At 55.3% G+C, this 27,737-nt stretch overlaps 11 protein-coding genes across 11 annotated transcripts; 5 read left to right on the top strand and 6 right to left on the bottom strand.

The window, feature by feature from the left end:
- Positions 1-30: 30 nt before the first annotated feature.
- Positions 31-2,894, bottom strand: WHR41_08388 (uncharacterized protein). Its single transcript, XM_069376992.1, has 5 exons — positions 2,685-2,894; positions 2,534-2,630; positions 2,395-2,424; positions 968-2,321; positions 31-913 (listed from the first exon to the last, which is right to left on the bottom strand). Exons 1-5 carry the CDS (start codon positions 2,886-2,888, stop codon positions 172-174), a joined length of 2,427 nt encoding a protein of 808 aa, XP_069225991.1. The 5' UTR covers positions 2,889-2,894; the 3' UTR covers positions 31-171.
- Positions 2,895-2,938: 44 nt separating this feature from the next.
- On the top strand, positions 2,939-4,829 carry WHR41_08387 (uncharacterized protein). Its single transcript, XM_069376991.1, has 2 exons — positions 2,939-3,646; positions 3,701-4,829. Exons 1-2 carry the CDS (start codon positions 3,325-3,327, stop codon positions 4,672-4,674), a joined length of 1,296 nt encoding a protein of 431 aa, XP_069225996.1. The 5' UTR covers positions 2,939-3,324; the 3' UTR covers positions 4,675-4,829.
- A 5,222-nt stretch (positions 4,830-10,051) lies between these two features.
- Positions 10,052-11,335, top strand: WHR41_08386 (uncharacterized protein). Its single transcript, XM_069376990.1, has 2 exons — positions 10,052-10,872; positions 10,927-11,335. The coding sequence occupies exons 1-2, from the start codon at positions 10,445-10,447 to the stop codon at positions 11,006-11,008; spliced, it is 510 nt and encodes a 169-aa protein (XP_069225997.1). The 5' UTR covers positions 10,052-10,444; the 3' UTR covers positions 11,009-11,335.
- Positions 11,336-11,535: 200 nt separating this feature from the next.
- On the bottom strand, positions 11,536-13,202 carry WHR41_08385 (uncharacterized protein). Its single transcript, XM_069376989.1, has 3 exons — positions 12,928-13,202; positions 11,957-12,871; positions 11,536-11,903 (listed from the first exon to the last, which is right to left on the bottom strand). The coding sequence occupies exons 1-3, from the start codon at positions 13,091-13,093 to the stop codon at positions 11,644-11,646; spliced, it is 1,341 nt and encodes a 446-aa protein (XP_069225994.1). The 5' UTR covers positions 13,094-13,202; the 3' UTR covers positions 11,536-11,643.
- A 554-nt stretch (positions 13,203-13,756) lies between these two features.
- On the top strand, positions 13,757-16,402 carry WHR41_08384 (uncharacterized protein; the record flags this gene model as incomplete). Its single annotated transcript, XM_069376988.1, has 1 exon — positions 13,757-16,402. The coding sequence occupies one exon, from the start codon at positions 13,757-13,759 to the stop codon at positions 16,400-16,402; it is 2,646 nt and encodes an 881-aa protein (XP_069225995.1).
- A 520-nt stretch (positions 16,403-16,922) lies between these two features.
- Positions 16,923-19,565, bottom strand: WHR41_08383 (uncharacterized protein; the record flags this gene model as incomplete). The annotated part of the gene is made up of 1 exon (XM_069376987.1): positions 16,923-19,565. The coding sequence occupies one exon, from the start codon at positions 19,563-19,565 to the stop codon at positions 16,923-16,925; it is 2,643 nt and encodes an 880-aa protein (XP_069226000.1).
- Positions 19,566-20,104: 539 nt separating this feature from the next.
- Positions 20,105-21,271, top strand: WHR41_08382 (uncharacterized protein; the record flags this gene model as incomplete). Its single annotated transcript, XM_069376986.1, has 1 exon — positions 20,105-21,271. One exon carries the CDS (start codon positions 20,105-20,107, stop codon positions 21,269-21,271), a length of 1,167 nt encoding a protein of 388 aa, XP_069226001.1.
- An 873-nt stretch (positions 21,272-22,144) lies between these two features.
- On the top strand, positions 22,145-23,791 carry WHR41_08381 (uncharacterized protein; the record flags this gene model as incomplete). Its single annotated transcript, XM_069376985.1, has 1 exon — positions 22,145-23,791. One exon carries the CDS (start codon positions 22,145-22,147, stop codon positions 23,789-23,791), a length of 1,647 nt encoding a protein of 548 aa, XP_069225998.1.
- Positions 23,771-25,348, bottom strand: WHR41_08380 (uncharacterized protein). The gene is made up of 3 exons (XM_069376984.1): positions 25,215-25,348; positions 24,084-25,155; positions 23,771-24,022 (listed from the first exon to the last, which is right to left on the bottom strand). The coding sequence occupies exons 1-3, from the start codon at positions 25,293-25,295 to the stop codon at positions 23,970-23,972; spliced, it is 1,206 nt and encodes a 401-aa protein (XP_069225999.1). The 5' UTR covers positions 25,296-25,348; the 3' UTR covers positions 23,771-23,969.
- A 269-nt stretch (positions 25,349-25,617) lies between these two features.
- On the bottom strand, positions 25,618-25,896 carry WHR41_08379 (uncharacterized protein; the record flags this gene model as incomplete). Its single annotated transcript, XM_069376983.1, has 1 exon — positions 25,618-25,896. The coding sequence occupies one exon, from the start codon at positions 25,894-25,896 to the stop codon at positions 25,618-25,620; it is 279 nt and encodes a 92-aa protein (XP_069225977.1).
- A 204-nt stretch (positions 25,897-26,100) lies between these two features.
- On the bottom strand, positions 26,101-27,379 carry WHR41_08378 (uncharacterized protein; the record flags this gene model as incomplete). Its single annotated transcript, XM_069376982.1, has 3 exons — positions 26,101-26,129; positions 26,199-26,480; positions 26,533-27,379. The coding sequence occupies 3 exons, from the start codon at positions 27,377-27,379 to the stop codon at positions 26,101-26,103; spliced, it is 1,158 nt and encodes a 385-aa protein (XP_069225976.1).
- Between the last annotated feature and the right edge of the window lie 358 nt (positions 27,380-27,737).

Genomic DNA, 27,737 nt, shown 5'->3' with positions numbered 1-27,737 from the left:
GGGTCATGATATGGCACTACACCATCATCGTCTCTGTGAAACCTTTATAGTACAAGACTAGATTAAACTTAGACTATCGACAGCTGAAAGCATCATCCAAGAAGCAGGCTAGATACAATCTCCAATTATCATTCAACACACTCCCACCTCCACCCCGAGTCCCTCCAGCTCTCAACCCGTATTCTTCATGAACCAATCCGAGTTCGCATCATACATGAAATTCGTGATATTAAACTCATTGTTCCCGTTCCCCTCCATACTCTGATACTCGGCGCCGGCGCCCGCCCCAGCCCCAGCATCGCCGTTGCCCGCAGCAAGACCCGCCTCCGCGCCCGCAGGGAACGGCAGCCGAGGCATGTTGAAGAAGTCAAACACGTCCAGGTACTCCAGCTCGTTGGGCGCCGGCGTGCGCGCAGGAGTGATAGCGTTGACCTTCGCGTTAGGCGGCTTCGGCTGGCGGGAGATGAGGAAGTCGAGATCGTAAGCGCAGCGGCGCATGTCGGCGAGGATGCGGACGGTGGAAGGCGTCTCGCGCACGCCGTTCACGCCGGGCGGGGCGCGCTCGCTGTCGTGGTATTCCTCGAGGACGCGGGCGAGGAGCACGGCGTAGCGCTGCGCGACTTCCCAATAGCAGCCCATTTCGCGCAGGGTCTCGACGAGCGGGTGGATGGCGGGGTTGACTTGGTGGTCGATGGTGGAGCCGTGGACGAGGAGGAGGCGGGCGGCGACCCAGAGGCTGAAGGCGAAGGGCGGGCCGAGTTTGGTCAGCATGTTGTTGTTGCGGACGTAGGTGCATAGGGTGCAAATGTCTTCGACGGCGGAGTGGCAACGCTGGCTAGCGCTGTAGGAGGGCGTGAAGATTGGCGATCGCGTGGTCGGGTAGGCTGCGGATGAATGGAGTCGGATCACGGTGCTTTGGTAGTGTTAGCTTAAGTTCGATGGCAGACAGGAATGTTTGAGCACTCACGTGTGGTATGTGATGTGCAGCATGATCCATATGCAGTTGATTTTGCTGCTGCTGTTGGGGTCAAAGAGCCGCGACAGGTTCCCGTGCTCGCTGGGTAGGCTAAACTTCCATGTGTTCAGCTTGCCGTCTAGCTGGCGGTATTCTTGCTGCCATTGTTCGACGTCAGAAAGAGCCCCAATATCCACGGGCTTCTTGAGGAACCGATGGATCTGCGACAGAATGCCCAGAATCTCGATATAGTAGCTGAACGAGCCAAGGTTGTCCGGCACGTCCTCGTGATACTCTGTACGGTCTGGAGGATGAAACCATCTCGTCTCGACAGGCTGATTGCGTGCCCACAGGTCGTCACGACAGGGCAACTTGCGGTCAATTTCCTTGTCGTCAAGGGCAAATTCGAAAGCGGTTGCAATAGTCGCGTATCGGTCGAGCAGGTAGATCATCCAAAACAGCCTTCGTCTCGCCTCGTCCTCGATGAAAGACACGGATTCTGGTAATACCATCGCGCGTAGCGTGTAGATGGACGGATAGACAGGCGACACTGATGAGGACGTAGTCTCGACAGCTAGACCGAGCTGCACCACGCTCCTAGCCATCAGTGCTAGAAGGTTCCAACCAGGAGGCCCGTTTGAGCTGCCAACAATATCAAGAGCAAGAATGACCAAAGCTTGCAATGCTTTGACGGAACTGTTCTCTAGACCATATAGCAGTACCTTTTGCTTTGAGACTGCATGATACCGTTCACGTGCTTGCGGTGTCAGCCGGTTGTCCGCGGAGAAACGGAGTGTAGTGGCAACAATCGCGTGAAGAAGTATTCGGTCGTCCTCTTCTAAAGCTGCTGGGCCAAAGAGCGAGTCTAAAGTCGTCCTCCTGTGAAGAATAGGACACCATGTATTGACGTGTTTGAAGAAAAGGTCGGTAAGAGCATACAAGAGGTCGTAAGGAGGGAAATCTTGGTCTTGAGTCACCGAATTCGGTCCAGCGTTAGCGACCATACCGCTTTGCGAAGCCGATGTAATGTTCAAGCTGGGCGATTCCAAAGGCGGGTTTACGGCGGTGTATGATTCACCGGGCGGCGGTGGCACTTGAGCTGATGGCAGCGAAGGTCGCCCCTGCGATTGCTGCTGATGCTGTGGTTGATTGAGCTGTGCAGGACCGGAGTATGATGCATTAGCCGCCTGCATGTTAGGATACATGTTGGCTGTTGTCTGCATATACAACGCGGCCTCAGCTTGTGGCGCATGTTGAGATTGCACGCTGTGAGGTGATTGATGGTTTCCAGGTGACTGGCCGCTTATGTGATTTGTGAGTTGTTGCAAGAGATTTTGTTGCGTCTGCAGAACGCCCTCCAGTTTATCTGGAAGAGATATTAGTCAAGTACACATCGAAGTCGGCTGGTTATCCCGCTGCGTGTATGATGTGGTACTTACCGAGACGTGATTCCAGCTCTCTACCGTACCCTAATGTCCAGAGAGTCAGTCAAAGTTTCCGACTCTTCGCTCTGACAGCCCTTCACATCGAAATAATGGCTTCGTGTGCGGCCTTGCCGCCATGACGACTAATCCTTACCTGCGCGCAAGCCAGGCTTCTTGCGTTCTCTATACTCGCAAGCTTGGCCATTTCGGACGCACCAGCCGCAGCGTGGTTGGCCGCGATCACACTTGACCTGTCACCGCTGATCAGCGACGGCGAGCGAGTAAGTGAGGTCGATCACGCATACCTTGCGCGACTTGCACAGCTCGCACGACACGCTCAGCGGCCGCGAGGTCTTCTGTCGCTTGCGTTTGCCGGTTCCATCAGCGCCGTCAGCGCCGCCGGCATCCGAATAATCATCCTCGCCACTCCACAGCTCCTCGTCTCTTTGCTCGGCGGCATTGCCGGGCGAATCGTCGCTCTTTGGCGTCTGGTTGGTGTTGGACGACATCTCGGTCGGCTCGCGGGAAAGCAGCAACCGAGAGGCGGGATGCGCTCGGGTTTTTGTTCCCAGTCCCCAGCTCCAGACCCCGCACAGCCTGCGCCAAGTGGCCCGCTGCTCGTCCCAGTGGACGCCATCTTGCCGAGCTACGACGTCGTCTGCACGCGCGCCAGGTGATCTGGTACGCGGACTCGCTACCTCACGGCCGAATATGTCTCCTTCGGCTGTTGATGACGACCCACCAGGTTGTCGGCAAGAAAAGTATACTAGTCTGACGGTTTGTTCTTTTTGCCGTCTGTCTTGACTTTCTTCATCCTCCTCGCACACCATCTTCTTAACCAGTTCCGCATTCTTCCGCTAAGCAATTGGAACATCTCAAGAAAGTAACCTGAACATTGTTCCACCTCAAAACAGATTGTCCGACTAGCAATCTGCATCCGGCAAAATGCCGTCCACCACCAGCAACGTGACCTCGTTCCCGAGGATCAAGGAGATCAAAACCTTCCTCGTCCAAGGCGTGGGCGCCGGCGGAGACTACCACAATGTCAAGGGTGGCCACTGGCTGATCGACTCGAAAATCGCCACTCCCATGTCACACTACCCTCAGTACCGCAACTCAAGAACCGACTTCGGCATCAACGTGCTGGGTTCTTTTTGCGTTGAGATCGAGGCAACAGATGGCTCTAAGGGCTTTGCGACTGGGTTCGGAGGCCCGCCAGCTTGCTGGTTGACTGCAGAGCACTTCAGGAGGTTTTTGATCGGCTCCGGTATGTGTTACTGTGATTCCTGAAGTCTTCGGTAGTCGCTGATCATTTCGACAGACCCCAGAGACACCAACAATCTCTTCGAGCAAATGTACAGAGCCTCCATGTTCTACGGCCGCAAAGGCCTTCCAGTCGCCGTCATCTCAGTCATTGATCTCGCATTATGGGATCTGCTCGGCAAGATCCGCAACGAGCCCGTATACAAGATGATTGGCGGAGCGACACGCGACAGGCTCGACTTCTACTGCACAGGCCCTCAGCCCACAGCGGCGAGAGAAATGGGCTTCACCGGCGCCAAAGTCGCTCTGCCCTACAGCGCCGCCGAAGGCCGCGAAGGCCTCCGCAAGAACTACGAATACCTGAAGGCGCACCGCGAGGCGCTTGGGCCGGACTTCCCGCTCCGCGTCGACTGCTGGATGAGCCTGAACGTGTCGTACATCATCGAGCTGGCGGAGAAGTGCAAGCACCTGGACATCGACTGGTGGGAGGAGGTGCTGTCGCCGGACGACGTGGACGGGTTCGCGCTGATCAAGCGCGCGCACCCGACGATCAAGTTCACGACGGGCGAGCACGAGTACTCGCGCTACGGCTTCCGCAAGCTGATCGAGGGCCGCAACATCGACATCCTTCAGCCGGACGTGATGTGGGTCGGCGGCCTGACGGAGCTGCTAAAGGTCTCAGCCATGGCGGCTGCGTACGACCTTCCCGTCGTCCCTCACGCCAGCGGGCCTTACAGCTACCACTTCGTCGTGTCGCAAGCCAACAGCCCCTTCCAGGAGTACCTCGCGAACTCTCCGGACGGTCGCAGCGTGCTGCCGGTGTTCGGCAACCTGTTCAGCAACGAGCCGATTCCTACGAAGGGCTACCTCGACGTCAGCGAGTTGGACAAGCCGGGCTTTGGCCTCGAGCTCAACCCAGCCGCACCTCTGATCGATGCGGCTAATGTTCTGAACCCGGCCCCGGCCAAGTCGCTTCCGCCGCCTACGCAGGAGCAGGAGCAGGAGGCGAAGGTCAACGGCAACGGATCGTAACCTGTATCTGGGATCTGAAATCAGGCGCTTTGACATTGCTGCTAGCCGAGTCTGATATTTCTGGGCGGACGTATATCTTCACGAGCATTTATAGCGAAACCGAATCCTTCCGAAGACTGGTCTCAATAGTCGTATCCGTGTTCATTTGCCCACTGGGTTTCCTCGTTCCCATTCGGTGCTCCGCATCCAGTCATGTGTAGCTGCGGTCCATTTGTAGTAAGGTAGTCTGGAAATCTGACTCAAGTTTCAAGGCGTGCATGTCCCGTATCATGGGTTTCCAGCAGCCTGACGAACGATAGTGTTGCCTTTGAAAGGAAGAATGGTTAACTTCGATTCGGAAATGGGTCAAGAAGCGGCGTGAGTGGCTGGTAATACAGAATCCAAATGTCCAGGGCTCGGTCCAAAGAGGCTGAAGCGTTCGACAGAGTCATGCTGAGGCTATTGATCCTGCGTGGCGCGGGCCCGGCTGCAACGCTGCATGCAGACCAAAATCAGTAAGCAGCGACGCAGTCGCGATAGGGTTTCCTCCGCCAGTGGCTTACGATGCATTTCGCGCGTGCATTCTCTGTGCTCATGCGCAAACATTGACGGCATCGCGGCTTCGAGTTCGTCCTTTCCATATCGTCATGAATGAACAAATGACCACGTGCGCGATCCTTCAAGATCTGCCGCCGTGCGACGTGACGTCGTGGCTGCTTACGATCTTTGCGCCTGGGAGGCCGCATGCCGTCTTTCTAATACTCACCCGTAAGACCTAGGCGGCGGCTGCTTAAGGCGACCCCAATGCTGACTGTCGGGGCCGCAGCATCCGGCGGGAAAGCCACGAACCCGAGCGCATGGCGAGGCAAAGCAAGGGGGCGCCCGGCCTCGTGGATTCGCAGGGGTGTGCTGCGACCCGTTGGCCGCGTTGCCGTGATCAGATTCGAATCGGCCAATCTCGTCCCAGGCCGAGGGCTCTCTGTTCAGCCTCCTGTCAAGCCTCTTATGATATCCAACAGGCGTACGGATCCTCCGCGAGCCGCAAAGTCGCAGGGCTGCGATCAATAGCGATGCGTCGTTCTGTCCTGCTCTCGAGCCGCGACGGGAGGAGCAGCGTCGCAATTGATCACAATCCCATGCGTCTGGCTGCTGCTGCAGCGGCGCCGAGGGAAATCTGACCGCGCACATGTCAATAATGTAGCTAAAATGGACTTCTGTGCCTTCGCTTCACGAGCACGCACTACAATCGGTATAGCTGCGGTGGGCGAGCTGGCCTATGGTAGTTGACAGCAGACGCCAGCAGAAAGAAAGACCAAGGACTGCTCAGGTTCGCCGTACCGCGCTCGCGGATTGAGGACGCCTGGTGATGTGCTTTGTATATAATGACCTTGCTCGCAGCTTCCGGACGATCTGGCTTTGCACTCACATTGCTCTTATCGTTAGCTCTTCTCGACCTGTTGCTTCTCGTTCTTACCAGCGTTGAAGCGTTTGCATTGCTTTGCTATACCCTCTGAGGAAACACAGAACTCAAACAACGTATACCTACCTACGACGTCAGTGGCCATGTGCATCCAGGTTATCGAAAGATTCTCGGTCTGCCGCTGCGTCTATTATCGCCACAGCGTCGACCCCTGCCCAGCTCGTGCACAACGAGGACACGCGGTACAGGAAAAGACCGTTTACGTGGGATATACCTGCGATCGACATTCTCGAGGGAGAGCCAACTCGAGCTTCCGTCGGCATCAACATCAGCATCAACATCAACCGGCAGGTTCCGGCAACGCGAGCGGTGCGCTCTACCGACCTTACCCTCGAGCATCGACCTCGGGCGAAGCTACTGTGCTCGACAGGAGACATTCCAGCCCAACGCGAGGGATACCCGCAGGGGAATTCCTGCTGTCTCAATCGATCGACTTTCGGCCTTAGTCGCATCGCCAAAGCGATCCTGACATGAGAAGTGGCTGCGCTCGCGAGCTGGTCTCTAGCGGCTTCCAACTCCACCACGAGTTTTTCATCTTGGATACCTGCATGGATTTCTGCGATCTCAGTCAATGGTGCGAGCGAACAGTCGCGGATCATAGGAAACTTCGGACGACGAATCACTCATTGAACGTTATCATCGGTGTGCGGTTTTGCCAGGTCAGCGCTTGAAGTTATTGATGGCACGTCTGGCTTCAAAACTTGGTCACTTGATGACCTTTATTTCTTGAACGATTGCTGCGCAGGTCGCAGCATGTAGTACTAATGAAACGCCTCTCTCCAAAGCCTGCCGCGTCTTGTTCTTGTAATCACTTCTTGTCCTTGGGATAACTAGGACATAAGGAGGTCCACTTTTGCAGGTAAAGAGATCTAGATAAACCTACCACATTGTTAGGGTGCAGTGTCTCCGTTTAGATCCTTTCCCCTTGGATTGAGTTGCAGCAAGAGATAGCCACAGTAGCGTGAGAAAACAATGAACCTGTGATGTAGTGGACCGAAATTTGACCACGCCACTTCGGGCACCTACCTCTTGTCGCCATGGTGTAACGGCAGCCCACAGGATCCAGCAAAAGGGCAAAAACTGATGTTCCGTGGAGGACTCACTCTGATTGACCGACGCAGGGATCGAACCTGCAATCTCTTGATTCGTAGTCAAGCGCCTTGCCATTGGGCCAGCCGGCCAGAGGGAGAAGAGTGAGAAGTATAGAGCTGCGGTAGAGGAATACCGCTGCTGACCGACGCAGGGATCGAACCTGCAATCTCTTGATTCGTAGTCAAGCGCCTTGCCATTGGGCCAGCCGGCCTGTGATTGATGAACGCACTTCCAGGCAAGAGCGATTACATTGATGTAAATTTTCTGGTAGTGTGGTTGTCTTCGGCGGAAATTTCCAAGCCGACCGAGATACCCCGAAGAACGGCCGCTCAAAGCCGTCGAGGAACTTCTTCGGAATGTTCCACGAAAGTGCTGCCTTCGGAGCAAGCCCTTGCTCGTGGGAGTGGGCTCCGACGGTAGGTTTGCCGCTGAGGCGGTGCTGTGACGAGGAGACTCATGGGTGTGGAGAGGCCAAAGCCGCCGGTCGGGTTTGCCGGGCCCCGCTGTCCCCTGTGAGATCTGGAGTTCCAGGGAGCTTGTGCGCGGGAAATAGAAACGTTCAGAGGGGGAGAAAAGGAGAAGCTTGAAGCGAGGTATCAGAGGTGCAGAAATGGGACGATAAAGATCAATATACCAGAAAATGGTATCTGATACTCGAAGTGAGGATGCTTCTATTCGATACGAGCGTGATCCGTGACTTGACAGCTTGCCAGGTGGCTTTCGTAGTGGCGCTTAGTAGCTGCCAGAAGTCGTGAGCAGGTCAGGCGAACCGCTCCTCTTTGTCCGTGTGACCCTGGCGCAGAGGGCTCCTTGTAGGAACAGCAAAGTGCTCGAAAGCTCCACGCTTGCGTATGTTCGGGAGGCGAATGACTCAGTGTTCGATTGCGGAGTATTTGGCCACGGCGTCGGGAGGACGAAAATCGCTCAGTTGAAGCACGGGTTGTGTGTGCACTGTGGTCGTCAATCTTGTCATACTATTGCTGTGATCGAGCTTGCAAGGTCTACACTGTGTAACGACAACCGCCATCCCGGACACGTGGTTATCTCGCGTGCAGGACCTGCGATCTCGGCAGACGTGTCGCCTTCGGTTAGGTGTTCAAATCTCTGACCCTGAGACGGGCCAAGTGAGTCCTGGCATCGGAAAGGATTTTCGGCGCCATTTGAGCACGGCACTCTGCCTATGGATCATGTCATGGATGCATTTTCCCCATTCAAGTGGACTGGTGGGTGTCATCAAGGGCATTCCTGGTGGGCGCCCAGTGGATCCTTCCTGCACGAACACCCTGCCCGAACAGGTGCTCCGCTCTCCACGTTATTACCGTTAGCAGCTGGATAGTATCAGAGAAACTTGAGGCAAGAGCCGCCAAACGGCAGTATCACAAGAGGTGTCGGAATGTCGCCGCTAGTGACGCATGGCCTTTACGCCCTGTTTGAGTAGGGTAGATCGTGGAGTGCCGACGCCCTGAGCGCTACAGCAGTACAGGGGAGTCTCACCGCGTGAAGTGCAGATGGTGGCGCTGCAATGAAACTCCCAAGCTCGCTCCGAAAGGGCCGGTAGCTACCTCGCAACTATTAGCTCTTAGCGCAAGTGTGTCCAGCGATGATAGTGTTGATCTCGGCAAATCCCTGAGAGCTGGCAGGCGGTGAGTTCGCTGTTTCAAGTCGCCAGTTTCACGGTGTGCCGGAGTAGGAAGTGTTCTCAAGCGATCCCCAGGATAATCTCCACGCATCATTACCTAACGAGCGTCGCTCACGCCTGCGCGTCTGCTTTGCGTTTACGAACGTTCCACGAGATTGCTGTCATCGGCGGCCAGGGACCCCTTTCGAGAGCTGCGTTTGTAGCGCGCTCGCATCCCACCCGCCGCCGGTGATTGGCCCGCCAAGCACGGAGCCGAAAAGGCTTGGAAGATCTGCAGAAGGCTCGTGTGTGCGTGGGTGGAGACGCAAATGGGCACCAAGAGCGGAGTTCAGATTGGATTTTCGCACGCCGAGTTGGTGCGCTGCAGAACTGGGGGTGGCGCCGACTTGTTCCCGCCTGCCGTGCCAGCCCGCGAGCCACGGCGCCTTTCGCTTGTCCAGGATGCGCGCGTCGTCGCCTTGATCCTCGCGCGAGCCGGGTGTGGTATAAGGGCCGTTGGTTGCTAGGGGTGTGGGCAAGACATGCTGTATCAGACGCGGCTAGCGGCGCGATTGGCCGGCGCGCCGCATCGAGCGGGCAAGCGGCGCTGTGAGTGGCCTGCACATGGCGGTCTGCCTGAGTCTGCCGCCGTGCTATAGGCCGCCGCGGGCGCCTGAGGCAGGCGCCGCTCCTGCTGCTCGTCGATCAGGCCAGGAGGCAGCGGACGGCGGACGTCACGCCTCGCGGTGAGGCAGCCAGCGCGCACTACCCTCCTAGCACTGCCTTTCGCTGCGGCGCGCGATCCTATAGGGCCTCCTCGCCGCCCGGCGCTCTCAGAGTGAGACGAGGATGACTCTGGTCATTGGGATCCGCAGGTCGCCAGCCGGCAAGCGAGCGTGCGCACGTCGCCACGCGCTACAGCGCTCGGTGCCGTTGACCCGTGATAGAGCCGGCGGGTTCGCCCTCGCCTCCGCGGTGCGCAGCGGGAGGCGCTGGCAGTTTGGCGCCCTGCGGCGTCAGGGCTTCAAGGCGTGCGTCGGCATGAAGACGCAGCGAGCTAAGGTGGCAGAGCAGGGCGCGCGCTGGCAGACGGGCGGCCGTCGCAGTGCCAGCGCCTGCGAGCCCGCGGCACAACCACGTCGGAAGGCTCAGTCGCTAGCGCACCCGGCAGGGCTCGCGTGTGGTGGGTGGCTGTCGTCCGGCAGATCCAAATGATGGGCGGCAAAATAGACGTCATGCCCTTCCCCACCGACGCAGGGTCCACCACTCACATTCGCACCGTCCTTGACCGTCGCAGTAGCGCGAGCACCTCCTCCACCGCGCGCAGTTGGTACCACCGCAACACTGCCCTTCAGCCCTTTCACCCGCACACCTCTTTTCTTCCCGGCGCAGGGTTTCCGGTCACGAGCAAACACCTCCAACATCCTGCGCATGCCTGCCACCACCCGCCGCGCTCCTGCTCTACGCTCCTAATGTTTAATTGACCACTCTTGGCCCGCGGACACGCTACCTCGAATTCCCGCTGCTTCTCCACAGGCGAAAGCCTGGCTTCCCACGACGAATCCCCCGAGGCGGCCCAGCACGACGACCTCGAGCCGAATATGCAACGGGAAGAGGACGCCGTGCATTCAATCGAGGACCCGATTTCTCAGTCGGCAATCGTAGACGGCAACTCCACCGAGCCTTCGCCCGACTCGAGCGCCGTGGTCAGCGAGGACGACGGACGAGGCCGCTCGAGCTCGAGACTCTCAAGGCCGAAATTGGGCAGCAGGAAGAGCAGCGGCACCATGATTGTGTCCCGAGATGCTCCCACAACCGTGGTGGACTCCGATTTCGAAGACGATGACGTCCGGGCCATGTCGCCCAGGCGAAACAGCGAGGAGGTCGACAAGCTGAGCGAAGACGCGAGGAGGGATCTTATCGAGCAGGCCAGAGTGCTCCAGACCAGCCTGCAGGCCATCGTCGACCGAGTGGAAACGGTCAAGAGCGAGCACGAGAAACTTGAAGGGGGAAACAAGTTTCTCCAGTCGTACGTGTTATTCCCGGGCTGATCTATAAACGCCAAGCACTAACGAAACATCAGATACATCGGCGAGCTCATGCAAACATCCAAGATCACATCGTCCGCGCCGCCCAAGAAGGGCAAGGCCCGCATCGGCAAATAAGGACGCCAAAGCGATCCGCTTACCTTCCGCATATGTTTTATTATGCTGCGTCTTGCGGCACCAAGCATTTTCTTGAGCACCACATGCTCTTTTACTCTAGCATCATATTTTCGGCGTTGTTTGGGGAACTGGTCGGGGCGCGATGGGACGCGTGGAGTCGTTGGCGTTCTTCCGCTCGTTACGCAAGCAAAGCTTCTTGGTGTTCATACACACCCTTCAAGCCGTACGAGTTTTTGACGTCCGAAGCCTCAAATATTGGAGGAGTTACGTGCAATTATATGCACTCACGTTCATACAATCATTCAAATCAAAAACCAATTCAAAGAGTGGAGCTCCCTTTTCTAGTTCAAACAAACAATCAGGCCACCACGGTTGAGGTAGAAGTCGCGGGATAAACTTAACGCGACCTCACCTGGCGTACCACGCACCGCACCTCACACCATCAGCCGACGTCCGACGAGTGTGAAGACTACCGACGTCTGCGTCAAGGTGTCATCTGCAACTATTCATTAAAATCGCGCGTGCAATTTGAAAAAGAACATTGTGTATTCATGCAAACAGCTCATTAGATTGGAGATCAAGTACGGCTTCTTTCGTTATGCGTCAACACGTCATCTCTCATCCTTCCTGGCATTCTAATACTCCTTCAACTTCGGGCTGCCGGCGCAAGGCGGTGCCGAGAAGCGGGTCTGGACGTACACCTTCTGCATGCCGTCGTTTTTCTTGTCGAAGTCGACGTATACCTTGTCCATGTCCTCGATCTTGACGCGGTGCGTGATCATCTTCAGCGGGTCGAACTCGTTCTTCTGCAGCTTCTCCAGTAGTCCCTCCCAGTACATGTGAACGGGCGCTTGACCGTTGCCGATGAGACGGATACCGCGCTCCATGAGAGAGCCTGATTGATGTTAGCTTCAAACGATCAAGTCGTGGGCCAATGATAGTACTTACCAATGTTGAAGTGGTTCGTGTAGCCGACGTAGACACCAGTGATACCAACGCGACCGAAGTTTTTCACAGACTCGATGCACTCGTTGACTATCTCGGAAGTGTCGGTCTCAAGACCAGCCGCCAGCTCGATGGTGTGAGCCCAGCTCTTGGGATACTCGCCAGCAACACACTCAATGGCAACGTCAGGGCCGCGGCCGTCGCACATTTCCTTGAGCTTCCAGACAACACCCTTGGGGCTCTTGTGTTGCGAAAAGTCCACGCACTCGATGCGCGGATACCTCTCCCTGATAAAGTCGAGACGCCAGTTCTGATCGACCATGATAACACGCTTCGCCTTGTGCATCAGAGCGAACTCAGCGCACATCTGACCAATGGGCCCGGCGCCCCAGATGGCAACAGTATCGCCCTCCTCTACTCCGGTGTCGACAACACCGTTCCAGCTCGTGCTCAGCACGTCAGAAAGGTACAGACCTTTCTCGTCGGGAACATCGTCGGGAAGCTTGAGTAGGTTGACGTCGCCGTACGGCACACGAGTGTATTCAGACTGGCCACCAGCGAAGCCACCAGTGAAGTGCGAGTATCCGAACATACCAGCAGTACGGCCGCCGTACATAGCGTTCTCCATGGTGTTCGCGTTCGTGCGCTCGCACTGCGAAGACTGCTTCCTTTGGCAGTAGTAGCAGTCGCCACAGGCAATCTGGAAGCTAGCGACTACTCTGTCGCCCTTCTTGAGATTCTTGACGCCAGCGCCCATCTCATCCACGACACCACAAAACTCGTGGCCAAGGATGTCGCCCTTCTGCAGCTCGACGACGGCGCCATGGTACAGGTGAAGGTCACTGCCGCAGATGGTGCTGCCAGTGATCTTGAGGATTACATCGCGGTCTTCAAGAAGCTTTGGCTTCGGGCATTCAACTATGCGAGATAATGTTAGCGCTCATCAAGGTAGTGAGATTCAGAGCGATCCTTACCAACTTCAACGGTGTTCTTTCCCATCCAGGCCAATGCTTTCATGGTGTCCTTGGAGCTTCCCCACTCTTCCTTCAGAGCTGGGTTGGTCACATCCTGTGCTGTTGTTGCATTGTCGCCGTGGCCGAGAGCCTGCTCGGCCTTCCATGCTGCCTGTGACATAGCCATCTTGAAGAGCGTAGACTTTCTCTCTGATGGATAATGTTATAGTATAGAGTATGGTAAAGAGGCGAGACAGTTGCCCAGGAGAACCTAAAGATCACTTTCATATACCCATCCTACATCACCCTTGCCTGACCACAAGCCATCTTGACGTCTTCATTCACCCTCGTGCAGCGCGTTGGTACGTCATGATGAAGGCACGGCAAGCAGTCTACAAGGGTCGCATCGGCTCGACCTGTGAGATCGGAGAGTTGCCCTCCACATTTCGTGGGATCCGCGACATCCGATCTTCGAGATGCCGTTTGGGGCTGGTGAATTAATCTATGCCACGGGGAGGCTTGCGACTGCGAGGTGCGCGAAGTGTCGGCACTTGTATGTCGTCCTCTGAAGACGCGGGACAACGGCCGACCGTGTGGCTACCCAATGCGGCTCGAGCTTGCTTTGCGCCACTGCACTTAGCTCACGTGAATGTTGGCCTCAGGCATCGAACGTACACCTCACGCTGCGACATGTGCCTTGGACGAATGCACTGGTGAACGCTGAGAGGCTGGGGAGAATCGAGTCAACTGATTTTGGAATAAGCCGCAGGATCATGATGATGCGAGGCTAAACGCAATTTGTGTATGGCTGTCCTCGGGCCTTAGAAACACACCCACTACCACGGCCGCAATGGCAGTGAGGCAGTCCATGGATGAGCGACGATCTCGTCCGTCGCAAATACCCTCGCCCTCATTTCAGCGGCCCACCACCGCACCAAATGGTGGTGAGCGTAATCTGAAACGAGTCCCAACTTCGGAGCGCCCTGAGGATGTCATCGCCGAGCATGATACGCCCGCCGCCGTGGAGTCTGGCCGCCAGCGCTTCGTCTTAGACGACCCCGTCGCCTTTCGCTACCTCGAGGAAGACCCATCTACGACAACACTGGAGCGACGACGAGAGCTGAAGGGGTACGAATGCTACATCGTCGAGCAATGGACTACATCTCGCACGCACCCGACTTTTGTGATCACGACTTATACCGGCGATCCTTCGCACGTAATCGTGGTCGGAGTGCTCAGCGTTCCTACCGACGAGTCGCAATGGTCGCCGCGGCTGCGTATTTATTTCAAAGCACTGAACCAGTATCACGCACGCCGGAGCGATACACCTTTGGGCACGCTGATGGTGACAAACCTCTCTGCTTTCCCATCTTCGCTCACAGTCATCCCGGTCCCTGATGGAGACCTCAGGAAGCATCGGTTCGACTTCTTTGTCAACGAGGACCTCAAGCGGTTGGGATGCACAGGGCGCGTGGGGCTCACACTAGTTCCCCCGTCTTCGGCAACTATTGCAAAGTTCCACCAGCTCTACCGCACCTCTGACAAGAACGAGATCTACAAATCCGTCATGGAGCTTGTGAGACTTTGCCAGACTGCGCTCACTCTTTTCAACAAGCTCGATATCGATTACGCCGACGGACTGCTCTGTGACGTGACCGAAAATGCGGTCAATGATTGGTGGCTGGCAATCGGCAGCGACTACTACCAGTCTGAGCCTCACGACGGTATCCTAGGGCCTACAACAGTAGCTGCTCTGCTTGGACTCCTCATGGGTGCCAGAAACAGGCTCCACGCTATAGGCGCTCCAGTCGGCAAAGACGCCTTCGACACTGAGAGCATGAAGCGTGGCATTGGGTCTTTCCAAAAGCAACAACGATTGACCAAATCCCGCCGCCTAGATGAACACACTCTCAGTAGACTACATAGAGTCAGCACCAAAGCAGCGAGCAGTGACAGCTGGACTGTGCCTCGCGTTGTCAAATCGACGGTCGCGGAGCTGAGTGGGAAAGGTGGTGAGATGGTGATGGATGTCGTTGGTGGGAGAGACAGAGCGGGGATTGCAGAGATTGAAACCACGGATCTTGAACGATTCGTCCAGCTCATCTACGGCGAGCGCCCGAAATGGCTCTGGTATGGCAAGCCGATGAAGAAAGCCAAGGAAGCCCAAGAAGAAAAGCGTACCGCAAGCGGTGGTTTAGTTTTCCGGCCGGATGAGCAAGGTGGATTCGCCTGGACGGGGAGAAAGTCTACGGTCGACGGCATGCCAGTACCGCCGCGAGAGCAGTACGACGATCTTCGAAGTCCGATGGAATACGACACTGAAGACGATGATGATCAGAAGCGAGGCTTATTCAAGCGCGCGACGGGTCTCAAGAACGATGCTAAAAGCGGACTTGGCAAGTTCAAAGGTGTTGTTGGTCTAGGTCATCACCAAAAGCTTTCGCAAGAGGATTATCCCAAAAGTCCGATTGAGAGAACGAGCCTGGAGGCCCGCAGGCCCCCAATGTCTCGGTCTCAGACCTCGCCAGCAAGCAGTCCTACTAGCACTGCGTCAACGACGCAGGAGACATCTCTTGATGCTGCGCTTGCCGCCCAGAGAAAAGAAACCTCTGGGGAATCCGAGACGGCCCAGCAAGGCGTCAATCGAGGACAGTCCAGCGGCTCACGTGAAAGCTTCCAAGATGTGGCAGAAGAAGAAGGCGAAGATGATGACGACGACAATATGACCGACAACGGTGAACCAGTCCAAAGGACAGCAACAAGCGATACCAACTACACCCACACAATACCAACAAGCGACCACCGTCCCTCCCTCGCAGAGACCAACGAAGAAGCTATCGAGTCTGGCGACGAGCTTGATATGGATCCAGAGCATATTCAAGAAGATGCCACACCTCACCGCACTCTGTCCCTCAGCCACGTCGAAAACACCAAAGCCGACCCGCGCCCCGACGAACATTACCCACGCCACCTCAGCTTCAGCCTAGCCGAAGATAGTGTCCTGACCTGGCGCGAGCTCACCGCCAGCGACTCAGAGTCCGAGTCAGACGACCCAGCCGCGCAATACGCAGCGCAAGAACTACGCTCCAAATCCACCATCGACCTCCGCCTAGCGTTAAAACAGCTCTCGACCGACACCGCGGATTGGACGCGCGCGCAACTCAGCATGCTACAAGACATCCGTCCGCTCGCCGAGAACAACGCAGACAGGTTGGTCGACACATACCAACCGCGACTCGAAAGCTTGCAGTCGCTGCAAGCGAATATCGAGGGCCTGTTGCGGAATGAGAAGGAGGAACTGGAAGAGGGCAGCAAGGAGCTGGAGACTTTGGCTGCGAAGCTAGAGTATGAGATCGATGGGCTGAAGAGTCGGGTGGAGGATGTGGAGGCTGGTGTGTCAGACTTTGAGAGATCGGTTGGCAGGGTTGAAGACAGGGTGACAGAACTAGAGAAGGACGGGCATGGAGGGCGTAGCTGGGGTTGTACTGTTCAGTAAAACGCAACATGTCAAGGCATGAGGGAGTAATCTACATGGTGATCAACAGCAACAATCGAGGTGTGCAAATGTCATCGAATCGTCCCTATTCATGCTGTGACTGATTTGAGGGCTGTATGCATCCCAACTTCAGAGATCGCACGGCGGAGGAAGATCTACCCCAACCCTAACCCTACTAACCCTCAATCCTAACTTTCATCTCGAAATCCGCTGACTTGTTGCAGCGATTTGGTGTCCTCGATGAGATTTCAATATTCTTAGAGGCTTTAGAGATAATCAAACACCCTATTTGGTGCCAAAAAAAATGTTGATAGGGTGCTCTGACGACGCGCATCTCTCAAGCCTGGTGTGGCTGACGATTATCTAATAAAGGTATCATTTGGGCTGGAATTGACGGTTGAAACCATCGTCGCACACGGAAACAACACGACGCGCAAGCTGAGTCTGATTCTCGAGGTACCATTAACGCGCGTATTCACATAAAATCTAATAAGTCTACTCTACAACTTTTTCCATTCTCCTATGAGCCACCAGCCTTCTGCATGTGGTCCAAACGGATCTCCACAGCCCTCCTGTGAGCCTCAAGCTCTTCGACCTTAGCGAGCTGCATGACAGCCTTGCCAACGTTCTTCAGGCCGTCGGCCGTCAGCTTAGAGCTGGTGATGTGCTTGACGTAGCTGCCAAGGTTGACGCCAGAGTACTGCTTAGCGTAGCCGTAGGTCGGGAGAGAGTGGTTGACACCGGCGCTGTAGTCGCCGACGGACTCTGGGGTCCACTCGCCGACGAACACGGAGCCGGCGTTGAAAACCATCTCTCTGACTGCTACCGGGTCGGCAACCTGCAGGATCAAGTGCTCGGGCGCGTAGAGGTTGGAGAGCTCCATGGCGTGCTCGATGTCCTTGACGAGAAGGGTCACGGAGTGCTCGATGGCACCGCGGACGATGTCGACACGCGGCAGGGCCATGGCTTGCCTGTGGAGCTCGTCGTCGATAGCTTGGATCTGGGCCTCATTGAGGTCGACCGCGATCAGGATGACCTGGCTATCAACACCGTGCTCGGCCTGAGAAAGCAGGTCTGAGGCAACGAAGGCAGGGTTGGAAGTCTTGTCTGCAATGACCAGGACCTCGGACGGGCCGGCAGGCATATCAATGCTGACGCTGGCCGAGGTGTCGTTGGAGACGATCATCTTCGCGGCAGTGACGAACTGGTTGCCAGGGCCCAGGATCTTGTCGACCTTCGTAACATTCTCAGTGCCGTAGGCCATAGCAGCGACAGCTTGAGCACCACCAGCAAGCACGATGCTCTCGGCGCCGACCTTGTGCGCAACGTAGACGATCTCAGGAGTCACGCGTCCATCGGAGCGAGGCGGGGTAGCAATGACAATCTTCTTGCAACCAGCGACCATAGCAGGAACACCAAGCATGAGGGCAGTGGAAGGCAGGACGGCGGTGCCACCAGGAACATAGAGACCGACACGCTCGATCGGGCGAGCGAAGCGTGAGCACACAACGCCAGGCATGGTCTCAACTTCCAGGGCCTTCTCGTCCTTCTGTGCGGCGTGGAACTTGCGAATGTTCTCGTAGGACACGTCGATGGCATCGATCGTCTCTTGCGACAGCTCCATAAGCTCCTTGGGGAATGGCGCCTTAAGTACAGGTGATGTGAGGCTAGTCGCCTTCTCGAATTTGTGGGTGTAGCTTAGAAGTGACTTGTCTCCACCCTCACGGACGTCCTTGATGATCGGGTGGACGATGCCCATGATCTTGTCGGTGCTTCGCTGGGAAGGACGCTGGAGGACCTCCTCAATCAACGCAGGAGTTTCCTTTGTGGTGTCGTAGCGACGCATCTGGATCTTGCCGTCCTTGTTGAGGCCAGCGGGATCCTCCTTGCTCTTAGGCTTCGACTCTGCCTCGCGGATCTCCTCCTTCTTAGGCTCGCCATTCGTTGCAGGAGCGGCGCCGTTGACGCCAAACTTCGCTGCGTAAGGTCCCTTGGCATCGCCCTTTCTCCTCTTGACCTTCACGCTCTTTGCGTCAAGGTTGCGCTCAATGTCTTCAAGTGACACATCAGCAGCAGTGGCCTTGGTGAGGGCAAAGTAAAGCACATCAGCGGCCTCAGCAGCGATGTCTTCCTTCGAGGTCGCCTCGCAGAGCTCTGCTGCCTCCTCCATGATCTTCGCATTCAGCATCTTAGAGTCGCTGAACAGACGAGCAGTGTACGAGCCTTCGGGCGCCGATCGCTTGCGGCTCTGAAGCGTCTTCTGCAGCTTCGAAAGGCCACGGTACTCGCCAAAGCAAGTCGCAGTCTGAAGGTGGCAGAAACCGTGACCCTGCTGGCGCGCAACCACAAGCAAGCAATCACTGTCGCAGTCAAATTCCACGCGCACAAGCTCTTGCCAATCACCGCTGGTATCACCCTTGCGCCAGAGTCCTCGCTTCCTGCTGTGGTATACACCACGACCGCACCTCAAGCTCTCCGCCACACTCTCCTCATTGCTGTATACCAGTCCAAGCGCGATACCCCTCTCGTCCGTGACCAATGTAGTGAGAAGTCCATCGGGCCTGTCGCTCTTTGCGTTGGCTAGCAGCACACGTGAGATGCGGACCTGACCGTCCGCGGGCTCCGCCGCCGTTGTGAATTGCTGCGCAGGGACAATGGGAACAGCGCCCTGCCTGCCGAGCTCTACCGCATCCTCCTCTGTAATCTGTGCCTTTGAGACGTAGACAGGCGGTCTGTTCTTTCCAAGCTCTTGCAGGATGCTGCCGACAGTCGTAGCGTCCGCGACGTTGAGATGAATTGCATAGGATGTGCCCTCGAGGATTGCGCTAGCGTCGCCGTCACCGGTAGGGCGGATTACGATTCTGTTCGAATCCAAGTTGGGAACCTTGTCCAGGCTAGACAGTTGTGTACCAGAGACGAAGACCTTGGCCGCTCCAGCGTCAAGCAGGTCAACAACATCCTGCTGCTCATCGAGAGCAGAGACATCCAGATAGATCGGTATGCGACCAACAGTGTCCTTGAGGATCGCGAACGCCTGGTCAAGTGTTGAAGTGGTCGCTTGAGCGAAAAGACCGCCGGTGTATGCAAGCTCCTTCACATCGCCGGTGTAGGTCGTCAGGTCGATGGCGGCCAGAAACGAGGGAAGATGCTCGGCCTGAGCCATGGTGGGCGGTTCTGGTGACTACTGCAGGGGAAGGTGTTGTTCTAAGGACACGAACTCCTGTGTGGTCCTTCGCTTTATAGAGATTTGGTGTTGTGCTAGTAAAGGTACGATATGTTTGGTTGTGTAGTACGGGTCGAGACTGAGTCAATGCGGGCGCGCCCAAAGCATGTCATCTTTTTTGCTCCCCACATCCACGCGATCGTCACCGATAACGCTGTCTTGAAACTCCGAAGAATAAGATCAAGCTGCACAGCATGTTCTTGCCAGCCATGTGATAATGTATAGACATGAAACATGTCATTGAGGTGATTTTCAGATTTCCCACTACCTCAATGCAATACTGTGAGCTGGTCGGAGGCATTGCATAAGCGGCATGCTGGGTGCGATCGTGGGATCTCTTTCTTAGCGCTTTTGAGAAACGATCTGTCAGGGTCATCGAAATGCCGTTCTAGTGCCGCATACTCGAAGAACCACTTTGAAGCACTGATGGTGCATTGACTTTATCAACGCCATGGCGCCATGGAGCACCTCGCCTTGAGATGTTTGCCGAGAAGGCATCCAGACCAGCAATCAGCGTGGTGCTGGGAAGCGCCTCCGCCTTGAAATTTGGACGAAGGCTGCACACATCGACGGTCAAGCGCCCTGCCGTACTCAATGGACCGCGATCGAGACGGCAATTCCCCTCTCAGCTCGCCTTGAACCGGCCCCAAACGAGACCCTTCCTGACCTCCCTTCCGACCTTCCTTGTCCCACCGGTAGTCTTCACCGGCCTTCTTCTGGCACTATGGACGTACAAGTGCCTAATGACGGTGATCTTCCAGGAAAAGATACTATACATGTCATACATGCCGCCGCGGACGCGATCTGAGACGATTGAGGACTACGCGGCGACATGCAAGCCCGTAGAATGGAAGGAACACCGCATTCAGAGTCTTGATGGAACGGACATTGCTCTAGCTGTTGGTTCAATACCGCGCAAAGATGTGGAGGCTGTGCCTGGAAAGGAGGTGGTCATATGCTATTTTCAAGGTAATGGCGGATCGACTCCTCCTAGACTGCCTCTGCTGTCGAATACCATCAAGCTCGTTCAGTCTCGTGCTGGCGAAAGTGTTCGCTTTACACTGGTTGCACTATCCTACCGTGGCTACTGGACGTCCTCGGGTCGCGCCACTGAGCCTGGCATCAAGCTCGACGCGCAGGCTACGCTAGCATGGATCAAAGCAACTCACCCTAATGCCAGCATCGTAATTTGGGGTCAAAGCCTGGGCGCTGGCGTGGCATGTGCGGCCGCTGCCCAACACGTGACGCAAGAGGGCGGCCTACCCATACAGGGCTTGGTCCTCGAGACTCCGTTCACAAGCGTGAAGAGCATGCTCTTGGCTCTATACCCAGAGCGCTGGCTTCCTTATCGCTACTTGTCAGGATTCCTTCGCAGCCACTGGGACAGTGAAGCAGCTCTGAGACGCGTATCAGGTGAAGGCGCTCGAAAGCCACCCCTCGTATTACTAGTCGCCGCCACCAGAGATGAGGTTGTCCCTGCGGAAGAGGCCGAGAAGATTCAAAAGGTCTGTGAAGATGCGAAACTTGTGATTAAGAGAGTGAATGTCATTGGTGCCCTGCACAATGAGGCAACCACGCGAAGAGAAGGACAAGAAGCGGTTGCGAGGTTTATACTCGAGACAAATGAAACAACGGATATACCCTAGTCCTGTTTTGCGTTCCAGCAGCCTGGCTCATGCGGAGTTGGAATTTCTTGTGTATTCGGTTGGATCATTAGAATCCCCGGTTCCTCTTCTAGGCTCGGCCGCTCATAGATCTAAACCTCCCTGTTGTGTAAATTTCCTACGTCGGCCAAATCCACTTTAGCTACAGAGCAACCACAATCGCAATAAGGCTCAGTCACTTGATACTTCGCTTCTTATATTATGTACTCACCGCCTGGAAGGAAAATGTACAGGATTAAAGTGAATTATCACATGTGAAAGCAAGTTAAAGTGATGTAAAGCCATTTCAAGCCGTCCTCAGCCGAGAAGTGCCTAAGGCAGTAAACACAGTTTACAGTATAGAGGCGCGCTCCGGACTTGCCGCCTTGTGGGGCGGACATATCAACATCCACATCCACATTGCGACCTTGAGATCGCATTTACACCACGTCCTCAGTCACGGGTCGACTTCGTGTAGGACTTGAACTTCCAATATAGCCATAGGAGCTACCAGTAGGCAGCGTCTGCGAACACTTGTATTGAGGTTATAAACTCCGCCGGCCACCTCTACAGGACAAACAATCGCTCGCTCATACCAGATTCAGTCTATAGTCTGGGCCTTAACCAGTTGAGCTGTAAGTTGAGGCTTCGACTATGCTTGTGATTGCCTAGCAATCAGCCTCCGTGTCGCATCATTCGGGCGATGCAACATTCCTAGCAACTGACGAGGCTCCTTATTTTCGTGGCATCGCTCCTCGCCATAATCGACTATGCTTCTATAGCTGATGTGACTGACGCTGCATGTAGTACCAGGAATTACGCACCTGAGAGTTGCGATTGGGGAACACCCTTGACTGTCTCAATTTACTGTCCACAATGGACGAAGAGAAGCGCAAGGACCCGATATGGCTAGAAGCATACGACCGCACCAAAGCTGAAGCAGCTCGCAAATCTGCGATGTACGAGGAAAAGTACTACAACCAAGTCAAGGCCGATTTTAATAAGGAGGCTGCGCGAAAGTACGCCGCCGTCAATGCCAGTGAGGCTTCCGGTGAGAATCATCAAAGCCCGGCCGACTCAAACGACCGCTCTCGCAGACATTCATCTGCAACGTCTGAGAGTGATGATCCGCTTCAAGGCTGGGGTACTCGAAAGTATAAGATCGCCAAGGCCCCGACCAATACCAAGCGGCAGTCTTCTGCTGCGCCCTCTCCCGTCAGCAGACCGTTTTCTGCAAAACCGCGCCAATGCTCGATCGCAATGAAAGGCTCTCAAGCTACCAGCCCACCTCAAAATGAAACATCCGCAAACACCGCGGAAGGTGTGCGCTCACGTAGCGGTAGCGGAAGCATCCATAATGCGAGCACAAACGTATTGCCAAGCCGAAATAAGCGCGCTGCAGATGGTTTCCCGTCACAGGAAGGTCGCGCAGCTCTGCCAAAGATCCGGAAAAGGAGCTCTGTCGCTCCTCAGAGTGACCTCAGCGTCTCTAGGAGTGGCTTGCCAAGCGCGCATGTTCACAGGTTGGACGCAAACAGAAAGCCCCCACAGTGGTACATCGATACGAAACGTCCTGCGAATGGCACACGAGACCCCAAACACAGTGATGCGGACTCGGTAATCAGTCGGCTGAAGTCGACTATTGACCAACGTGAGAGAGCGGACGCTCTGCAAGAAACCGCAGCCCTGGACGGAAAGATCATCAATATGCTGCACACGTTGCCTTTCGTGACCGTCAACGAAACTCTTCTCAAAAAGCACCGGATCTTAGACAATGATCGTGGTTTACCGAGACTGTTCGACGCGGCGTTCTCAAAGGGCATCCAGTGGCCATACGCCATCAAAGCCGATTCTGAAGAGCTTTACAACAAGTGGTGCGCTCGCATGTTCGCAACCGACCTTTTCAGAGGCATCAATCTCGGGATAAAGGGCAGGAACAGTGAGGGCGGGGCAGACAGTCTCATGGAAGATTATCGTCAGTACCGATTGATGGATCCCAAGCAGCACGGTAATGGTCTGCTCCTAAATGGCGCGTGGTTTCCATCGCAGCTTGCTGCTCTACGCGACGGGGCGCATGGGTCCAGCATGTCGGGAATCACATGTGCTCCGGGTGATGGTGCTTATTCCGTCATTATGGCTGGCGGCAAAGACACCTCTGGCGTGCAGTACCCTAATGAGGACCAAGGGAAGGTTGTGCTCTACTGCGGCACTGACAACATCAAAGACACCAACGGGCCTTCAGCCGAAACGAAGATGATGCTCGAGAACGTGCGTAACGGTCAGCCGGTCAGGCTTCTACGTTCGCACAATTGCCCATCGGATTGGGCACCAGAGGTAGGTGTCCGCTACGATGGGCTCTATTCAGTGACCGAGTCAGAATGTCTCGATCCTTCAAATGCGAAACGTCAGCGGTACCGCTTCAAGCTTGTCCGTTGTTCGGGTCAAGGCCCGATTCGCGACGACCGGCCCACGGCCCAGGAGAAAGCTGCGTACGAAAAGGACAGAGTGAACAGAGGCCGTTGATGCCAACATTGTTTTATGAATATTGCCGTACGATGGGAGGCTTTTCGGGAATGATGATACGGCTTGGGATTTTCCTTACTTTTCCTCTTTGCAGTGCGATCTTTCGTCCGCGGCTGTACAGTTGTTTCTGACGAATCAAGAGCATTGATGACGAAAGAGCATCTTATTCAAGCTGTAGCTACGAAGCAACGACCTCATCGAGCACTTTCACGTAACCAGTGATCTCCTCCACTACGATTTTGTCAGCTCGCGTCGTGGAAAATGCTAAATGAAAATTGTCGATATGGCTCACCTGTGTTGTAGTGCAGCAGACTGACCCTCACAACGCCATCGACAGGATCGAGCCCTAAGACATCCTGTGCAAGTCGATTAGAGTAAAACGCCCCCCACCGGCAGGCAAAATCGCTCTTCGCCTCAATAGCATCCACGACATCCTTGCTGTTCTTTCCTTTCACCGTGAAGCTGATGACAGGCACGCGCTTCGTCTTATCGGCGACAGGCTCGCCATAAATCGTGAATATGTCCGGCCTCGAATTGAGGTAGTCGATCAGCACACCCTGCAGCTTCTCCTCATGCGCCGCGATCTGCTCCCAAGGCGTCTTGCGAAGATACTCACAGACCTCCGGAATCGACGCCGTGAGCTCATAGTTCGCCGCCGCCAGACCAAGTTTGTTCTCCAGCCCATCAGTAGGCTTGAAGAAATGGCCCAACGTCCCCATCACCTTCTGCGCGGAACGCGAGGCGTACAGCGAAGCAATGTGCGGACCGTATAGTTTGTACCAGGAGAAAGAGTAGAAATCGACACCGAGAGCCTTGACATCGATGGCGCGGTGAGGCGCGTAAGCGACCGCATCAACGCAGAGCAGGGCGCCGGGGACGGTGTGAACTGTGTCGGCAATGGAGGCGATGTCGTTGATCGTGCCGAGGATGTTGGACGTGTGCGTGCAAGTGACGAGTTTCGTTTTGGGGCTCAGCAGACCTTTGAGGACGTCGGTGTCGAGGTGCGGGTTCTGCTTGTCGGGCGAGTCCCACCAGATGAGCTTGCATTTACGCCACTCGGCTAGCTGGACCCAGGAGGCGATGTTGGCTTCGTGGTCGAGCTTGCTGACGATGATTTCGGAGTCGGGGGTAATGTAATCGTACAGGCTGAGGCTTAGGTTGCGGAAGAGCTGCGTTGTAGATGGGCCGAGTACGACTTCATCTTGTGATGCGTTGATGTATCTGGCCGCAGCGGCAGATCCTTCTTCGAACAGGCGGGTGGATTCCCGAGCGATGGTGTAGGAGGCTCCGAGCTGGACATTGTTGGAGGAGAGGTAGTTCGCGATGGAGTCGATGACGGTTTTCAGCACTTGACTTCCGCCAGCCTGTGATGAAAGATGACTTCAGCTGAGTTCTATTGCGGCAGCATGTCTGAAGATCCTACATTGTCGAAATAGACTTGCTTGTGAGCCAGGGCAGGAAATTGGGCCCGCACTGCCTCCACGTTGAAAGGTGATGAGGCCATATCAATGACGATGATGGTTGGTCTATGTGGTCTTCAAACGTACGGTATACTGCGGTCAGGCAGAACTGAGAGAAGTAGCCAACAGATGACACTTGACACCTGCCTGTTTGGGCGACGTTCGCACTGGTCCCGCATTGCTTCGTGATGAGTGGAGCCGGAGCGGAGAGAATTTACATAGGGCGTGCACAATGACAAGGCAACATAAACTGCGTCCATCATTTCAATTTGGCAATGCTAAACGAGTTGACTTGACCAGGAGTAAATGAAAAAAAGTCGTTCTATCAAAGATGAGTTCGCCCACCAAAACCTGCGCTTATGCGCTTCACAACAACCCAGCAGCGGCAACCACATTGGTTTCCATGAAATGGTCGTACAGCTCAACCCAGCCTCTCCTATCATCGTCATACTTCGCTTCATTTCCATCCCTCATGGCATCCAAATGACTCGACGTCCCAGCCTCTCTCGTCAACAGCCTTTGCCTGCCCCACATCAAATGCACAACACTCTTGCATAGCAATCGTGTCCTGTAGCCTTCTTTGCCGGTCATAACAAAAGGGCTGTCCCTTGACCTGCGTCGAGATTGGAAGACGTCCGGAGGCATGGTGCGATCAGTCTGCCTCTCTTCCTCGAGAAGTGTTTTAGCCAGGTCTCCGCCGCCCTTCCTGTGCACGACGAGGCTTGGGAAAGCCACAACTTTCACGATGGCTTCGGATTGGTCGGCAGCGCCGACGAGGACAGATCTTGTGTGGCCTTGCACGACCTCGTTCTTGTATGGACTTTCGCGTATCATCGCTTCGATGTTCAATCATTCCATTCGTTTCGGATCGAACTCCTCTATGCCGAGTTAGTTTCATGAAGATGCGTAGGACATCGGACACATCATGATAAACTGGAGACACTCACCGTCCTTGAACGTTGGAGGCCAATAGTAAATCGCGTCTCCACACTCACGCATCTCGCGGCTCATGTCGCTGGCGTTGTGAACGATGTCGACAAGGCGGGGCTTCAGCTTTTCAGGGAAGCCACGCTGCTCGACATCTTTCAAGTAAAACAAAGGCGTCAGGAGTTTCTCCAACGCGATCGCTATCTTGCGATCTGCAGCAATGTGGTCCAGCAATGTCTGTGCGGTTGCTCTTCCTCGGAAGTAAGCGCATTTCATTGCTCGTGCTTGGGTCCGATAATAACCTAGCGCATGGGTAAGTACGACGCAGAGATAGATTTTAGCATGTTCTCTCACCATCTGTTTCGGCTTGACTCTCTTGCATTCGGTGAAGCTCTTCATTCTGCTGTGCCGTGCCTCCAAACCATAGCGCGGAGAAGACGTGCTCTTTCAAAACAGTCCCGATAATGCCGACGATTAAAGCGGTCAAAATTGACGCATCGACCAGTAGATTTTGCCAGTCTCGCACTCCGTCAGGTCCGCCCTGAGTGAGACACCCGATGTAACGAATCAACTGTGCGTTCTTGGCATCACTGCAAAGGCGAATGACAGGGTCTTGTGGTTTGGAGCTGCGCTTAGTAGTCGATGCCACAAAGGTTTGGGCAAAGTTGACTATGTCGGCACGGAGTTCGTGTATCCTTCGGCAGACTTCTTGGTCTCTGTCTTCCTCTGTGGCGATCTTCATCAGTCGCACCCCGCCTCTGGCTTGCTTGAACTTGATGTAAGCTTGTTCATGAGAATCTCTCCCTTTGGAGCTCTCGGCAACACACGCAGTCCCAGGAGGATGGCAACCACCATGTCCGTCTCCTGAAGCCGCTGCCTGTTGAGCCTCCAGTGCGAGTTGCTCATCAGCCATCGCGCTCATTCTCTCCTCGTGAGGCTTTGCGAGGACAGATCTGGAAGGGCTTTGATTTGATCGCTTGTGAGGATCTGATGGTGTCGGTCCTCGCTCGAGCCTCTGGTCGAAGGAGACGTGCCTTTTGCCTGGTGACGACTGTCTGCTTCCTGTAGCTGGTTGTTGGCGGGTCGAGGAGCCCCCTATGGCTGTATCATGTATTCTTGCGCGTTGGCGGCTTCCTGCAGCTCCAGATTTTGCGGAAGATGGCGTTGACGGACCGCCCTTAACTCTGCGCCGATAAGGCATGATTGCTTAGATGGATTGATTGTTGAATGTCTCAAACACATTTGTGAAGAGCTTCTTCTTGAAGGTGTCTCCCGGCAAATGTTTGTTAGATCAACAAAAGAAACAATGAGACTGTTTACCCACTACCACTTTGCGTAAGGCCTGCATTCCTGTGTACTGGCAAGCCACGGAGGGCACGCGAATGTACAGATCATGTTCAATACTACCTTTCGTCTTCTTGCTACTTGTGTAGCACGAATGGGCCGTGTCTCAACCACGGCGAATGTTCCTGAGGGCTATTGCCGCGACTGTTGGATGGCTTCGTTCAGCGAAACATGCAGCGAGCGGAGAGCGGCGCGCATTTTGGGAAAGAGGGGGG

The sequence above is a fragment of the Cladosporium halotolerans genome (genome assembly GCF_011745625.1).
Source record: "Cladosporium halotolerans strain TM138-S3 chromosome Unknown Sca42, whole genome shotgun sequence".
In the NCBI taxonomy this organism is placed as follows: Eukaryota; Fungi; Ascomycota; class Dothideomycetes; order Cladosporiales; family Cladosporiaceae; genus Cladosporium; species Cladosporium halotolerans.
Note: the sequence above shows the minus strand (reverse complement) of the source record. Positions and strands in the feature narration are given on the sequence as shown.

Bases quoted from the DNA above. Each gene is read 5' to 3' on its own strand.
- WHR41_08388 (XM_069376992.1), bottom strand. From the start codon at position 2,888: ATGTCGTCCAACACCAACCAGACGCCAAAGAGCGACGATTCGCCCGGC. The intron at 2,425-2,533 runs GTAAGGATTAGT...TCTGGACATTAG, and splicing joins GAAGCCTGGCTTGCGCGCAG to GGTACGGTAGAGAGCTGGAA. The intron at 914-967 runs GTGAGTGCTCAA...ACACTACCAAAG, and splicing joins CTGCACATCACATACCACAC to CACCGTGATCCGACTCCATT.
- WHR41_08387 (XM_069376991.1), top strand. From the start codon at position 3,325: ATGCCGTCCACCACCAGCAACGTGACCTCGTTCCCGAGGATCAAGGAG. The intron at 3,647-3,700 runs GTATGTGTTACT...TCATTTCGACAG, and splicing joins GAGGTTTTTGATCGGCTCCG to ACCCCAGAGACACCAACAAT.
- WHR41_08386 (XM_069376990.1), top strand. From the start codon at position 10,445: ATGCAACGGGAAGAGGACGCCGTGCATTCAATCGAGGACCCGATTTCT. The intron at 10,873-10,926 runs GTACGTGTTATT...ACGAAACATCAG, and splicing joins GGAAACAAGTTTCTCCAGTC to ATACATCGGCGAGCTCATGC.
- WHR41_08385 (XM_069376989.1), bottom strand. From the start codon at position 13,093: ATGGCTATGTCACAGGCAGCATGGAAGGCCGAGCAGGCTCTCGGCCAC. The intron at 12,872-12,927 runs GTAAGGATCGCT...TATCTCGCATAG, and splicing joins AAAGAACACCGTTGAAGTTG to TTGAATGCCCGAAGCCAAAG. The intron at 11,904-11,956 runs GTAAGTACTATC...AACATCAATCAG, and splicing joins CACGAACCACTTCAACATTG to GCTCTCTCATGGAGCGCGGT.
- WHR41_08380 (XM_069376984.1), bottom strand. From the start codon at position 25,295: ATGGCCTCATCACCTTTCAACGTGGAGGCAGTGCGGGCCCAATTTCCT. The intron at 25,156-25,214 runs GTAGGATCTTCA...CTTTCATCACAG, and splicing joins AGCAAGTCTATTTCGACAAT to GCTGGCGGAAGTCAAGTGCT. The intron at 24,023-24,083 runs GTGAGCCATATC...ACAAAATCGTAG, and splicing joins TCTGCTGCACTACAACACAG to TGGAGGAGATCACTGGTTAC.